We start from the raw sequence: 16,419 nt of genomic DNA on the forward strand, positions 1-16,419 counted from the left end.
AAGGCTAATGTAACAAAATGTGGAAAAGGGGAAGGGGTCGGCATACCTTCCGAATGCACTGTATGTGAAGTAGTTCTAAAATTCCAGAAGCACAAATGAATGGGGAAAACATTATTGGAACCATTACCTACCGCTAAGATTTATGGGTATTATGATGTGTCCACTGCCGTTTTTATAGAGCCTCCTACAATGCAGGAAATTGCTGCAGGATGAATTTGGTGAAGAGCAACTGCAGAAACTTGCAGTCGACTGCGGTCAACTTCATGACCTTTGACATGGTTTTTGTAAAGTTCATGCAGTCGACAAGCCAGACAATTTGTATCCCCATAATGCAACACACTTTGATAGGCGACAAAAGTGATCCGCTTGGACGTGCCCATGCGCGTTGCGCGGAGTCTACCTTTAATGTAATATGGTAAACTTCTATTTTGAAAATTATCGAAAATTCTAGACAGGAAGTTGTGAAGTTTATGCCCACTGCTGGCGTAACACTGTAGTAACAATAATGGCAGCCCCTAGCAGTAGGCAAGTTCTCCGGCGCCTCTGTCAATTTGGCGCCTTTATTTTGACCCGATTTGGTTTCTGGAACTGCTTTACAATGCTGATGCTCTTTGCTGAGCGCGCGGATGTAAAAAGGTAAGCGCGGTGGATATGTATGTGAGTACTGGTCACGTTTCTGCAGACGTCGGCTAGCCGCTAATCGGCTAAACTGAGGGTTGGCTTTACAGCGTCACTTTGCTTGTTAGTTGAGCTACATTATTGACAGACATATTTACTACACTAGTGTGGCTTTTCTATGCCAGGTACCGTTTTCTGGGTTATGAACGTGGTTATTTAGTAGCGTAAAAGAACATAGAACTACAGAAGCTACAACTTCCGGGATTGTGAGCCATCTGGCTCTAGTTATGGCAGGGTGATATTTCTGTAATCTTTAAATAGGAGTGTACCACCCTGTAATCTAGCTGGTGGAGTCTCCAGTTACCTTACTTTGATCAAGTCATATGGTCTACTACTGTAAATATATAGTAACAGTGACTGCGTGGCTTATCTTCTCACATGGCATATAAGCCATTCATTGATGTATTGTTTTTTTTTCGAAGAATGCCAAGTCCTTAATATTTTAGTCATTAAGGAGATGCTTTATCCAGAGCGATTTACAGTTAGTGTATTCAGTTTAAAGTGGAACTAACAGCATTTTAACATGAAATCGTATTAAAATCTGTTCATATACACCCCCAGGAATAATATTACGTGTTGTTTTTTGTTACATTTTCTGACAAGCCAGCACTATATGGTAATTTTCATAAATTCATAGAATATTTGGGAATTACGTATAGTACAGCATTTGTGAAAATTCTATAGCAATATAGAGTGGGAAGTGGCTGTTTTGTTTGGACAATTTAACAGACACTGCAGTAAATAAAACCTAATTAAAACACCTGTCTTGTCCAGGGCCGGAGTCTATACAGACCAGTGTGCCATATCCAATCAGAGCTACAATAGGCCTATATGCAAATAAACCATTTTCCACATAGGCCTGCCATCCATTAACTTTGAACTGGATTGTGTGTTTACATGAAGTAGCAACAGAGCAACTTTAGATCATTAGAACACATTCACATGAATAGATTTCTGCAAATATATAAATACCACAGGAGTCCTCTTCTATTTGGGAACTTCAGTCCTATTGCTCAAACAACCAGTTACGCACATCAACAAATCACATTTTATTGGCCACATACACATGGTTAGCAGATGTTATTGCGAGTGTAGCGAAATGCTTGTGCTTCTAGTTCCAACAGTGCAGCGATATCTAACAATTCCACTACTACCTAACACACATCTAAGTAAAGGAATGGAATAAGAATATCTACATATAAATATATGGTTGAGCAATGACAAAGCGGCGTAGGCAAGATGCAATAGATGGTATAAAATACAATATATACAGTTGAAGTTGGAAGTTTAGCCATATACATTTAAACTCAGTTTTTCACAATTCCTAACATTTAATTCTAGTAAAAATTCCTTGTCAGTTAGAATCACTTTTATTTTAAGAATGTGAAATGTCAGAATAATAGTAGAGATTTATTTCCGCTTTTATTTCCTTCATCACATTCCCAGTGGGTCAGAAGTTTACATACTCAATTAGTATTTCGTAGCATTGCGATTAAATTGTTTAACTTGGGTCAAACGTTTCAGGTAGCCTTCAACAAGCTTCCCACAATAAGTTGGGTGAATTTTGGCCCATTCCTCCTGACAGAGCTGGTGTAACTGAGTCAGGTTTGTAGGCCTTGCTCGCACACGCTTTTTCAGTTCTGCCCACAAATTTTCAATGGAATTGAGGTCAGGGCTTTGTGATGGCCACTCCAATACCTTGACTTTGTTGTCCTTAGGCCATTTTGCCACAACTTTGGAAGTATGCTTGGGGTCATTGTCCATTTGGAAGACCCATTTGCGACCATGCTTTAACTTCCTGACTGATGTCTTGAGATGTTGCTTCAATATAGCCACATAATGTTCCTGCCTCATGATGCCATCTATTTTGTGAAGTGCACCAGTCCCTCCTGCAGCAAAGCACCCCCACAACATGATGCTGCCACCCCCGTGCTTCACGGTTGGGATGGTGTTCTTCGGGCTTGCAAGCCTCCCCCTTTTCCCCTCCAAACATAACGATGGTCATTATGGCCAAAGAACAGTTCTATTTTTGTTTCATCAGACCAGAGGACATTTCTACAAAAAGTACGATCTTTGTCCCCATGTGCAGTTGCAAACCGTAGTCTGGCTTTTTTTATGGCGGTTTTGGAGCAGTGGCTTCTTCCTTGCTGAGCGGCCTTTCAGGTTATGCCGGATATAGGTCTCGTTTTACTGTGGATATAGATACTTTTGTACCCGTTTCCTCCAGCATCTTCAGAAGGTCCTTTGCTGTTGCTCTGGGATTGATTTGCACTTTTCGCACCAAAATACGTTCACCTCTAGGAGACAGAACACGTCTCCTTCCTGAGCGGTGTGACGGCTGTGTGGTCCCATGGTGTTTATACCTGCGTACTATTGTTTGTACAAATGAACGTGGTACCTTCAGGCATTTGGAAATTGCTCCCAAGGATGAGATCTTGGCTGATTTCTTTTGATTTTCCCATGATGTCAAGCAGAGGCACTGAGTTTGAAGGTAAGCCTTGAAATACATCCACAGGTACACCTCCAACTGACTCAAATGATATCAATAAGCCTATCAGAAGCTTCTAAAGCCATGACATTTTCTGGAATTTTCCAAGCTTTTTAAAGGCACAGTCAACTTAGTGTATGTAAACTGCTGACCCACTGGAATTGTGATACAGTGAATTATAAGTGAAAAAATCTGTCTGTAAACAATTGTTGGAAAAATTACTTGTGTCATGCACAAAGTAGATGTCCTAACCGACTTGCCAAAACCTATAGTTTGTTAACAAGAAATTTGTGGAGTGGTTGAAAAACGAGTTTTAATGACACCAACCTAGGTGTATGTAAACTTCTGACTTCAACTGTACATATGAGATGAGTAATGCAAGATATGTAAACATTGTTAAATTGGCATTTTTAAAGTGACTAGTGATCCATTTATTAAAGTGGCCAATGATTTCAAGTCTGTTTTTAGGCAGCAGCCTCTGTGTTAGTGATGGATGTTTAACAGTCTGATGGCCTTGAGAAAGCTGTTTTTCAGTCTCTTTTGGATGGTAGCGGGGTGAACAGGCAGTGGCTCGGGTGGTTGTTGTCCTTGATGATCTTTTTGGCCTTCCTGTGACATCGGCTGCTGTAGGTGTCCTGGAGGGCAGGTAGTTTGCCCCTGGTGATTCGTTGTGCAGACCGCACCACCGTTTGGAGAGCCTTGCGGTTGAGGGCGGTGCAGTTGCCGTACCAGGCGGTGATGCAGCCCAACAGGATGCTCTCAATTGTGCTAATGCTAGCCAGAGCGAGATTAGCTAAAATCTAACAAACGAACATTAGATAAACCCTCTCAAACTCTTTCAGTTAGTTTGCCTTTAAAATTGCACCGATAAACGATTTGGAATAGTAGCCTGCTCGCCCTTCTGCAGCTTGCCTGCCCATGCATGCTTGTCCCAAACCACATTTTGACAACTGAATGGGAACTTCTCTGCCTGCCCGCCCATTTTGATCGAGGCCAAAATAAATTTGACTTACGACTAAGGGTGCGGTCGTAAATTGCCTTTAGTGTGTCAGTGCTCTCTGGTTCGTTCCTACGTTCAGAGCGTCGTCAGAGTGTCTGTTCATAAATTCACACTGGACACTCAACTTTAGCTAACTGGCTAAAGTTGGCTAGCTTGCGAGCAACAGTCCTTCCAGACACAAATGAGAGATCACCTCATTCTGGCCATTTCACTCGCCCTGGCAGAGCTGGTTAGGCTGTTTACATGTTATCTAGAGTGTTAGTGACCAACTGCTACTGGCAACAATTTAATAACTTTTTGTGCAGACTTTACTGACACCGGTCATATTCAGTTGATGTTGTGCGTTTGTAAAATCATCAGGTATTCTGCGCTCTGGCACACTTAACCGAGAGTGCTCTGAAATCGAAGTAGATGGCCTGAGTGAATTTACGAACACACCCTGAATAGTCGTTCAACATAACTAGCTAGCAAAGCAATTCACATTTCCAGGTGATTTGTCACATGCGCCGAATACAACAGGTGTAGACCTTACAGTGAAATGCTTACTTACAAGCCCTTAACCAACCATGCAGTTTTAAGAAAATCCCTAATTTCTTGCTAGCTAACCAACTCTAGCTGAGCCACTGAAAAACGATGAGGGGGAAAAATTAGGTCACTCACCCACTCCTCCAATAACAAGACATCCTCCCAGCAGCTAGCTAGCTAACGTTATGCGCTGTGATTTTTAGCTTGCTAAATAAATAATTATATAAATATACACTAGCCTATTAGCAACATTTTGACTGACTTGTGATCATTGCCCTTGCTAGATTGATTTGTATTGCCATTCCCAGTCTTAGTTACATTCGTCGGTTTTTGTCCAAAATATTAAGTAATTGAATCTAAAACAGTGCATCCTGACTGGGTGGAGTCAGCAAACGATGTACCAGGCCAGCTGTGATTTACAACCTGAGAGCAATATTTTTTGGACTACCAAGGAATGTATTGGTGAATTATATTAATCACGCATTGAACTGCATCCATCTATTCTGCCAACTAGGCTTTGGCGGTATCCAGATTGTCATACCGACCTTGAGCCATACCGGGATATTGGTAATACCGGCACTGAACACAAGGGGCGCTGTTTTCATACCCCACTGATACTCTGTAATCCGAAGGTTAGCAAAGCTAACATGTACATGTCAAATCCCATAGAAAATGCTAATGGCTGCATTGAAAATGTTTGTATATTTTCTGACCTACACTACACAAGTAACTCAAACTACAGTTTTCTACACGCACGAAGCAAATATTAGCCATCAAGGCTCAGGATTAGAGGTCGACCAATTATGATTTTTCAACACCGATACTGATTATTGGAGGACCAAAAAAAGCCGAATATTATTTTATATATATATATATATATATATATATATATATATATATATATATATATATATATTTATTTATTTATTTATTTATATTTGTAATAATGACAATTACAACAATACTGAATAAACAATGAACACTTATTTTAACTTAATATAATACATCAATAAAATCAATTTAGTCTCAAATAAATAATGAAACATGTTAAATTTGGTTTAAAAAATGCAAAAACAAAGTTTTGGAAGAGAAAGTAAAAGTGCAATATGTGCCATGTAAAACTAACGTTTAAGTTCCTTGCTCGAACATGAGAACATATGAAAGTTGGTTCCTTTTAACATGAGTCTTGAATATTCCCAGGTAAGAAGATTTAGGTTGTAGTTATTATAGGACTATTTCGCTCTATACCATTTGTATTTCATATACCTTTGACTATTGGATGTTCTTATAGGCACTTTAGTATTGCCAGCCTAATCTCGGGAGTTGATAGGCTTCAAGTAATTAACAGTGTAATGCTTGAAGCGTTGCGAAGAGCTGCTGGCAAACGCAGTAAAGTGCTGTTGGAATGAATGCTTACGAGCCTGCTGCTGCCTACCACCGCTCAGTCAGACTGCTCTATCAAATCATAGACTTAATTATAATATAATAACACACAGAAATACGAGCCTTAGGTCTGGTAGTCTTGAATTCGGCCCAAATTAATCGGAATGGCCGATTTTAATTAGGGCCGATTTTCAAGTTTTCATAACAATCGGTAAGCGGCATTTTTGGACACCGATCATGGCCGATTACATTGCACTCTACAAGGAGACTGCGTGGCAGGCTGACTACCAGTTATGCGAGTGCAGCAAGGAGCCAAGGTGATTACTGTTACCAAGCAAATGTTTGAATTTGAAAGAACGTAAACACTTAACTGTCTAGCTACTAAATTAGCAAACCAAATGCACAACTGCAGAGCATTTAGCACATTTTAGACAGTTAATTTAATAGTTCTAAGATATCTAGCTGGCAAGCAGTTGTGACTCACAAGGCTCCGGTCTCTTGTCGTGTGCTTGACTGGGGACTACCGTAAACTTCACAATGTGACAGCTGAAATGAAGAACGCAATGTTCTTTATCTCCTAACATATTGCACAAGTTGACTGCAGGTATTTACTTAAAGTAGCTACAATTATTCAAAATGTATTAAACTTCAAATAAATAGTTTCAACGGTATTGAAAAGCATCCCATGGCTTTTTCCAAATACCCCGGTGTGTGTATACACAGTAAACCACCCGAGACTACTGCCAACAATGCCTTACTGTACGTCATGGAATTGAGTCAAATATAACCTCTTTTTATAACCTCTTATAAAGTTGGTTTTGTAGCATAAACTGGAAATGTGATATTTTTGACTGATTTATGATTGTATGTTTGTTTCATATCTGCAATGTAGTTAAAACGCTGTCAGTTCCACTTTAAGGTAGCTAGGTGAGACAAATCATTGTCTTTGGAGGTATGAAATCATAGCTATTGTTAACCATGAGTGTAATCAATTAGTTGATTTGAACATTGATTTTTGAATATTTAACCATTTCAGCGTTGTAATAAATGTGCTTTTTTTCTTCATCTCCAGGAAACCTGACATCCAGGTTCCCTACCTGTACTTTGACATGGGGGCATCAGTTCTTTGTGCCAGCTTCATGTCCTTTGGGGTGAAGAGGAGGTGGTTTGCACTGGGGGCCGCCATACAGTTAGCTGTCAGCACCTACGCTTCTTATATTGGTGAACAAGTGCACTATAGTGACTGGCTGAAGGTGAGTACTGCCTGTGAGGAGGAGTAGATAGTGTGACAACTCTAGTTGAAGTATCCTGGGGGTAAGAAATGTTTTGTGGAGCGTGACAACTCCGTCGACATTGAGAACTGTGCATTGTGATGGAATGACACCACTTGTCGAAAGACAATGAATAGTGGGCTCTATTTAGTCAACTTTTTATGGGTTAATACTGGGTGCTGGGCCAAAAAAACCTGACATGACTAAGATTATCCTATTTTAGGATGAATTAAAACATTGTGTTGAAGAAATTTAGTGTTTGCACCCCCCCTTCACTACATCTCTAGGAATGCTCAACTGACATTCTGTGTCTTGTGTGATCCTGTAGGTAAGGATGTACTCAAGAACCCTGGCTATCATCGGGGGTTTCCTGGTCCTAGCCAGTGGTGCGGGGGAGGTATACAGACAGAAACATCGCACCAGATCGCTGCAGTCCACCGGACAGGTCTTCATAGGGGTCTACCTCATCTGTATGGTAAGACAAACAACCTACTTCAGTGATTTAGCTACAGTGTTTGACCTAGAAAGAAGCACTGTGATGGGAATCCCCTTCCTCCATCCTTAAATTCAATTACTGCAGACCTAGAAACCTGGATAACAAAAGGCCTAGATTTTCCCTGATTTAAATAGCCCAGTGTCAAGTTTGACATTTGTGTCCTAATCCGATATGAGAGCGAGAGAGATCAAATCATTGTACAAATAGGTGCAATAAACTGAATGGTGAGTCCAACAAATATACAGTAGCAGCCTAAATAACAACTCAATGCAGCGCTGTGTTCCCTCCACCAGGTGTACTCCCTCCAGCACAGTAAAGAGGACAGGATGGCCTACCTGAACCACATCCCTGGTGGGGAGATCACCCTAATGCTACTGGTGGTGCTGTTTGGAGTGCTGGCCCTGGCCTTCCTCTCTGGCTGTTATATCCGCCTCGCTTCACAGATCCTGGCCGTGGTTCTGCCCCTCATCCTGCTCTTCATCGACGGTAACCTGGGCTACTGGCACAACACGCGCCATGTAGAGTTCTGGAACCAGTTGAAGCTGATGGGGCATAACGTGGGTATATTCGGGGCTGTGCTGATTCTGGCTACAGACGGTTGAATGGAATGGACACTTTGGCAGACTGAGGTCTATCAGAAGGGAGGCCACTACTTAACATGTGACTGAAGCTACATTTTTGTGTTTCAAATGGCACCCTATTCCCTATATATTGCACTACTTTTGACCAAAGCTTTGGCCAAAAGTAGTGCATTATATTGGGAATAGGGTGCCACCTGGTCAAAAGTAGTGCACTATATTGGGAATAAGGTGCCATGTGAGACTTGTACAGTCTTTTTGGATCCTCAGATGAACTGATCCTCACTTACAGCAGGAGATACATGGTGATTGGACGCTAATCCCTGCCTTACAGACAGCTATGTGGGTAGACCTTATCGTTAACTACCTGTCCAACTTTGCTTCTGCAAAAAATAGACATGAGCCCCGTAGATTTTTTTTTTTATATACTGAACAAAAATATAGAATGCAACAATTAACTATTTTACAGTTCATAAGGAAATCAGTGACTTCAAATAAATAAATTAGGCCCTAACCTATGGATTTCACAGGCGAGGGCATAAGCCCACCCACTGGAGAGCCAGGCACAGCCAATCAGAATAAGTTTTCCCCACAAAAGGGCTTTATTACAGACAGAAATACTCAGTTTCAACAGCTGTCTGGATGGCTGGTCTCAGACGATCCCGCAGGTGAAGAAGCCGGATGTGGAGGTCCTGGGCCGGCATGGTTACACGTGGGTCTGTGGTTGTGTGGCCCGTTGGACGTACAGCCAAATTCTCTAAAACGATGTTGGTGGCTTATGGAAGGGAAATGAACATTACATTCTCTGGAAAGAGCTCTAGTGGACATTCCTGTAATCAGCATGCCAATTGCACGCTACCTCAAAACTTGAGACATTTGTGGCATTCTGTTGATTGACACAACTGCACATTTTAAAGTGGTCTTTTATTGTCCCCAGCACAAGGTGCTCCTGTATAATGACAATGCTGTTTAATCAGCTTCTTGATATGCCACACCTGTTATGTGGTTAGATTATCTTGGCAAAGGAGAAATGCTCACTAACATGATTAAGTTTTGAGAGAAATTAGATTTGTGAGTATGGAACATTTCTGGGATGTTTTATTTCAGTTTTACATGTTGCGTTTATATTTTTGTTCAGTATATTTAATGTATAGCTAGAATTATGTAAAAAATAAATGATGATTTGAAACCTGGTATTTAGATATGGCTATAGCAGATTTCAGTTTGAGTATTTGGGGGGTTATATCGTGGTTTAATTGTCAAATGTTTTACTGCAATTTATGGTAACAAATTAGGGGTAACTTGACATTTTGCATATTTCCTATCAAATAATAGAACTACAGTGTACTCCTTTTGTACCTAATGCAATATGAATATAGGATCATATTTATTTTTGAATATCATTTGTTTTCATTCCTGACGACATTCCTGAGTGTAGGTTGTCATACAACTAAATAAACAACTACTGGTTTGGTTTTGTATATTGTGTAGTCTGTATATTCACTTTTCACAATAGTATTTAATTATTTATCAAGCTATATTTTTATGCACAACGAAATCAGAAAAGACCTGACGATTGTCATTAGTTACCACAGTAACAAAGTCATAAACCCGGCCTATTTCTACAATGTCTCTTAAAATCAGATTTTAAACCTAACCTTAACCACACTGCTAAACTTATGACTAACCTTAAATTAAGACCAAAAAGCTTATTTTAGATTGCATGCATTTTGACGACAGCCAATTTGAACTTTGTGTCAGTGGTAACTAGTGATTACCTGAACTCATGGACAAATGGTAGAAATATCTAAGGGTGTCATGTACCTCAAAAATCTGAGGGGGCACAAAGTATGTGAGGATGGCTGGGGGATGGTCCAGAGGGGGGCTAGGCCCCCCCACCCTGTTGGGAAGTTGGATAAATAAATGTAGTCCTGCTTTGTGGCATTTCGTGAAGACTGTTATACTGATCGCTCTATGCGTTTTTGTGCGTGTAGATATGGTTGTCCTTGTTCGATAGAGCCATTGGATGTCTTTTAGCGAGGTTCCTATCAGAGGATGAATGGCTAAATATACAAGCTGACATTTTTTCCAGTCTCTGAAAGACTACAACTCGGGTGGGGCAGTGCTTCGTGCTCTGGCCACATCCCTACCCCAAGGCTGGCTTTTTTGAAAGGGACACAATCCTTTGGGAAAAATTGAAGGACTTGACCAGACGGCAATGACTTCAAGTAATTCCTTTCATCAACATGAATTTGACAAATGAGCATTTTTTTATGTTCTATTAGCTACATGGTGACATTTGACCATGTTTCAACCAGATATAGTGAAGCGGATTGGAAATTGAAGACTTGGATTTAGCTAGAAGCTCATTTACAGCTGATTTTTTATTTATTTATTTTTTCCTTTTTTTTTTTTTTTCCACCTTTATTTAACCAGATTGGCAAGTTGAGAACAAGTTCTCATTTACAATTGCGACCTGGCCAAGATAAAGCAAAGCAGTTCGACAACATACAACAACACAGAGTTACACATGGAGTAAAACAAACATACAGTCAATAATACAGTAGAAAAATAAGTCTATATACAATGTGAGCAAATTAGGTGAGATAAGGGAGGTAAAGGCAAAAAGGCCATGGTGGCAAATAAATACAATATAGCAAGTAAAACACTGGAATGGTAGATTTGTAGTAGAAGAAAGTGCAAAGTAGAAATACAAATAATGGGGTGCAAAGGAGCAAAATAAATACAGTAGGGGAAGGGGTAGTTGTTTGGGCTAAATTATAGATGGGCTATGTACAGGTGCAGTGATCTGTGAGCTGCTCTGACAGCTGGTGCTTAAAGCTAGTGAGGGAGATAAGTGTTTCCAGTTTCAGAGATTGTTGTAGTTCGTTCCAGTCATTGGCAGCAGAGAACTGGAAGGAGAGACGGCCAAAGGAGGAATTGGCTTTGGGGGTGACCAGAGAGATATACCTGCTGGAGCGCGTGCTACAGGTGGGTGCTGCTATGGTGACCAGTGAGCGGAGATAAGGGGGGACTTTACCTAGCAGGGTCTTGTAGATGACCTGGAGCCGGTGGGTTTGGCGATGAGTATGAAGCGAGGGCCAGCCAACGAGAGCGTACAGGTCGCAGTGGTGGGTAGTATATGGGGCTTTGGTGACAATGGATGGCACTGTGATAGACTGCATCCAGTTTGTTGAGTAGGGTATTGGAGGCTATTTTGTAAATTACATCGCCGAAGTCGAGGATCGGTAGGAGGGTCAGTTTTACGAGGGTATGTTTTGCAGCATGAGTGAAGGATGCTTTGTTGCGAAATAGGAAGCCAATTCTAGATTTAACTTTGGATTGGAGATGTTTGATGTGAGTCTGGAAGGAGAGTTTACAGTCTAACCAGACACCTAGGTATTTGTAGTTGTCCACATATTCTAAGTCAGAACCGTCCAGAGTAGTGATGCTGGTCAGGCGGGCAGGTGCAGGCAGTGATCGGTTGAAGAGCATGCATTTAGTTTTACTTGTATTTAAGAGCAGTTGGAGGCCACGGAAGGAGAGTTGTATGGCATTGAAGCTCGTCTGGAGGGTTGTTAACACGGTGTCCAAAGAAGGGCCAGAAGTATACAGAATGGTGTCGTCTGCGTAGAGGTGGATCAGAGACTCACCAGCAGCAAGAGTGACATCATTGATGTATACAGAGAAAAGAGTTGGCCCAAGAATTGAACCCTGTGGCACCCCCATAGAGACTGCCAGAGGTCCGGACAACAGGCCCTCCGATTTGACACACTGAACTCTATCAGAGAAGTAGTTGGTGAACCAGGCGAGGCAATCATTTGAGAAACCAAGGCTATTGAGTCTGCCGATGAGGATGTGGTGATTGACAGAGTCGAAAGCTTTGGCCAGGTCAATGAATACGGCAGCACAGTATTGTTTCTTATCGATGGCGGTTACGATATCGTTTAGGACCTTGAGTGTGGCAGAGGTGCACCCATGACCAGCTCTGAAACCAGATTGCATAGCGGAGAAGGTGCGGTGGGATTCGAAATGGTCGGTAATCTGTTTGTTGACTTGGCTTTCGAAGACCTTAGAAAGGCAGGGTAGGATAGATATAGGTCTGTAGCAGTGTGGGTCAAGAGTGTCCCCTCCTTTGAAGAGGGGATGACAGCAGCTGCTTTCCAGTCTTTGGGAATCTCAGATGACACGAAAGAGAGGTTGAACAGGCTCGTAATAGGGGTTGCAACAATTTCGGCAGATCATTTTAGAAAGAAAGGGTCCAGATTGTCTAGCCCGGCTGATTTGTAGGAGTCCATATTTTGCAGCTCTTTCAGAACATCAGCTGAATGGATTTGGGAGAAGGAGAAATGGGGAAGGCTTGGGCGAGTAGCTGTGGGGGGTGCAGTGCTGTTGACTGCGGTAGGGGTAGCCAGGTGGAAAGCATGGCCAGCCGTAGAAAAATGCTTATTGAAATTCTCAATTATAGTGGGTTTATCGGTGGTGATAGAGTTTCCTATCCTTAGTGCAGTGGGCAGATGACAAATACAGTGGCTAAGTAAGTTATTTTTCCTTCAAGCCACCTGCTAGCTAACTTTAGTTAATCTACTGAAACCCATAGTGTGTATTGCTGGCTAACATACTACTGTGTAACAGTGGGGGGGGGGAATCAAATACTTTTTCTGTTTGCTAACTTAGGTAGCTAGCTAGTCTAGCAGGATAGCTAAGTTAGCTAAACAACTAGAGGTAGTCATATGACAAAATAGAAGCGGTTTTACAAATTGGACATCTGTTGTATCTGATTTGTAAAACCTCTTCTCTTTACTCCTAGATATGGCTACTAATGGGGCTAAGCTGCCTGCCATCCAGGACCTCTACACTAGGCGGTGTCAGAGGAAGACCCTAAAAATTGTCAACGACTGTTCTCTCTACTATTGCATGGCAAGCGGTACCGGAGTGCCAAGTCTAGGACAAAAAGGCTTCTCAACAGTTTTTACCCCCAAGCCATAAGACTCCTGAACAGGTAATCAAATGGCTACCCGGACTATTTGCACTGTGTGCCCCCACCACCCCACCCCTCTTTTTACGCTGCCGCTACTCTCTGTTTATCATATATGCATAGTCACTTTAACTATACATTCATGTACATACTACCTCAATTGGCCCGACCATCCAGTGCTCCCACACATTGGCTAACCGGGCTATCTGCATTGTGTCCTGCCACCCACCAACCCCTCTTTTACGCTACTGCTACTCTCTGTTCATCATATATGCATAGTGACTTTAACCATATCTACATGTACATACTACCTCAATCAGCCTGACTAACCCGGTGTCTGTATATAGCCTAGCTACTGTATATAGCCTTGCTAATGTTATTTTTCACTGTCTTTTTACTGTTTTATTTCTTTACTTACCTATTGTTCACCTAATACCTTTTTTGCACTATTGGTTAGAGCCGTTAACTTTTCACTGTAAGGTCTACAGACCTGTAGTATTTGGCACGCGTGACAAATACACTTTGATTTGATTAAACAGGAAGCTACAAAGTTACAACCAGACCCCTAAAGCTAGGTTTACATAATTCCTTTGCCTGCATGTGTCATTGTAGCAGAACCGTATCTTGTGAACTTTATCCCTCTCGATGGATTGGACATTATGCTGGATTTCAAGATTTCAAGCAGATGGCGACTTGAGGAGCTGAATGACAATTTGATCATGACAACACTCCTCCCACAGCTGTACAAGCATTCCCTGAACTTTACTGCACTGATCATGCTGTATTTTCTTTTCTTTGTGAAAGGCAATTTCATCATGACTACCTCTACCTTCATCTGCTGATCACCAGTTATCTTAGCTACAGACTATTACACCAAATAATGTGATTTAACCAAAGATTTTTGGTGTCCATTACTGGGAGTTACAGGATAGGTACTGTTTGCTGTAGCACAGATAATTTTTGACCAACCTTAGCTTGGTGATGTTGTCTTCGTCGTCGATTTGTGAAAATAGGAGTCTCAAAATGTATGTGTCCAGTTGCAGGCAGTCCGTTTGAATTTAGAAAATGCTCCATTATTAAAATACTTTTTGCGCCATGAAGTAATCCAACAATGTGGTACGCTGCGATCTTGCCTATTTCAAGTCTTCTGTCATTGATCGTGACAGATGTCTGTCATCATGACATGCGGCACTTTGGTGTGGACTTGAAATAGACAAGATGGTGGCATAAACTTTGTTGCTAGTCTGCTGAGAACCAACTAACCATAAATAGACTATTTATACACATTCATCATTGCTACCAACACACAGAGAGGGAGTTACTAAATAGAATTGTTGATTTTGCTAACGGATTGTTTTCCAGCCAAGGGTGGAATAGATGGCTACCAGATTGAGCTACTCTTATTTGCTAACATTACAGTGGGGGGAAAAACTATTTGATCCCCTGCTGATTTTGTACGTTTGCCCACTGACAAAGAAAGGATCAGTCTATAATTAACAAAAAAAATTGAGAAAAACCCATGTCAGAAATGTTATAAATTGATTTGCATTTTAATGAGGGAAATAAGTATTTGACCCCCTCTCAATCAGAAAGATTTCTGGCTCCCAGGTGTCTTTTATACAGGTAACGAGCTGAGACTAGGAGCACACTCTTAAAGGGAGTGCTCCTAACCGCAGCTTGTTAGCTGTAAAAAAGACACCTGTCCACAGAAGCAATCAATCAATCAGATTCCAAACTCTCCACCATGGCCAAGAACAAAGAGCTCTCCAAGGATGTCAGGGACAAGATTGTAGACCTACACAAGGCTGGAATGGGCTACAAGACCATCGCCAAGCAGCTTGGTGAGAAGGTGACAACATTTGGTGCGATTATTCGCAAATGGAAGAAACACAAAAGAACTGTCAATATCCCTCGGCCTGGGGCTCCATGCAAGATCTCACCTCGTGGAGTTGCAATGATCATGAGAACGGTGAGGAATCAGCCCAGAACTACACGGGAGGATCTTGTCAATGATATCAAGGCAGCTGGGACCATAGTCACCAAGAAAACAATTGGTAACACACTACGCCGTGAAGGACTGAAATCCTGCAGTGCCCGCAGGGTCCCCCTGCTCAAGAATACATATACATGCCCGTCTGAAGTTTGCCAATGAACATCTGAATGATTCAGAGGACAACTGGTGAAAGTGTTGTGGTTAGATGAGACCAAAATGGAGCTCTTTGACATCAACTCAACTCGCCGTGTTTGGAGGAGGAGGAATGCTGCCTATGACCCCAAGAACACCATCTCCACCGTCAAACATGGAGGTGGAAACATTATGCTTTGGGGGTGTTTTTCTGCTAAGGGGACAGGACAACTTCACTGCATCAAAGGGACGATGGACGGGGCCATGTACCGTCAAATCTTGGGTGAGAACCTCCTTCCCTCAGCCAGGGCATTGAAAATGGGTCTTGGATGGGAAATCCAGCATGACAATGACCCAAAACACACGGCCAAGGCAACAAAGGAGTGGCTCAAGAAGAAGCACATTAAGGTCCTGGAGTGGCCTAGCCAGTCTCCAGACCTTAATCCCATAAAAAAATCTGTGGAGGGAGCTGAAGGTTTGAGTTGCCAAACGTCAGCCTCGAAACCTTAATGACTTGGAGAAGATCTGCAAAGAGGAGTGGGACAAAATCCCTCCTGAGATGTGTGCAAACCTGGTGGCCAACTACAAGAAACGTCTGACCTCTGTGATTGCCAACACGGGTTTTGCCACCAAGTACTAAGTCATGTTTTGCAGAGGGGTCAAATACTTATTTCCTTCATTAAAATGCAAATCATTTTATAACATTTTTGACATGCGTTTTTTTCTGGATTTTGTTGTTGTTAATCTGTCTCTCACTGTTCAAATAAACGTATTAAAATGATAGACTGATCATTTCTTTGTAAGTGGGCAAACGTACAAAATCAGTAGGGGATCAAATACTTTTTTCCCCCACTGTAGCTAGCTTATGGTCGCTAATGTTAGTCAAAGATATAACAA

The 16,419-nt window shown here is 41.7% G+C and overlaps 1 protein-coding gene across 1 annotated transcript; it reads left to right on the plus strand.

Moving 5' to 3' along the window:
• The first annotated feature begins 434 nt into the window (after positions 1–434).
• On the plus strand, positions 435–9,900 carry tmem101 (transmembrane protein 101). The gene is made up of 4 exons (XM_014179849.3): positions 435–636; positions 7,147–7,327; positions 7,674–7,820; positions 8,135–9,900. The coding sequence occupies exons 1-4, from the start codon at positions 506–508 to the stop codon at positions 8,441–8,443; spliced, it is 768 nt and encodes a 255-aa protein (XP_014035324.1). The 5' UTR covers positions 435–505; the 3' UTR covers positions 8,444–9,900.
• The last annotated feature ends 6,519 nt before the right edge of the window (positions 9,901–16,419 follow it).

Source organism: Salmo salar, chromosome 28 (assembly GCF_965601325.2).
Source record: "Salmo salar chromosome 28, fSalSal1, whole genome shotgun sequence".
Taxonomy (NCBI): Eukaryota; Metazoa; Chordata; class Actinopteri; order Salmoniformes; family Salmonidae; genus Salmo; species Salmo salar.

What these genes read in the sequence shown, in the direction of transcription:
- tmem101 (XM_014179849.3), top strand. Translation starts at nt 506, where the DNA reads ATGGCAGCCCCTAGCAGTAGGCAAGTTCTCCGGCGCCTCTGTCAATTT. An exon ending in ACTATAGTGACTGGCTGAAG is followed by an intron (nt 7,328 to 7,673) that starts GTGAGTACTGCC and finishes GTGATCCTGTAG; the next exon opens with GTAAGGATGTACTCAAGAAC. An exon ending in GGGTCTACCTCATCTGTATG is followed by an intron (nt 7,821 to 8,134) that starts GTAAGACAAACA and finishes TCCCTCCACCAG; the next exon opens with GTGTACTCCCTCCAGCACAG.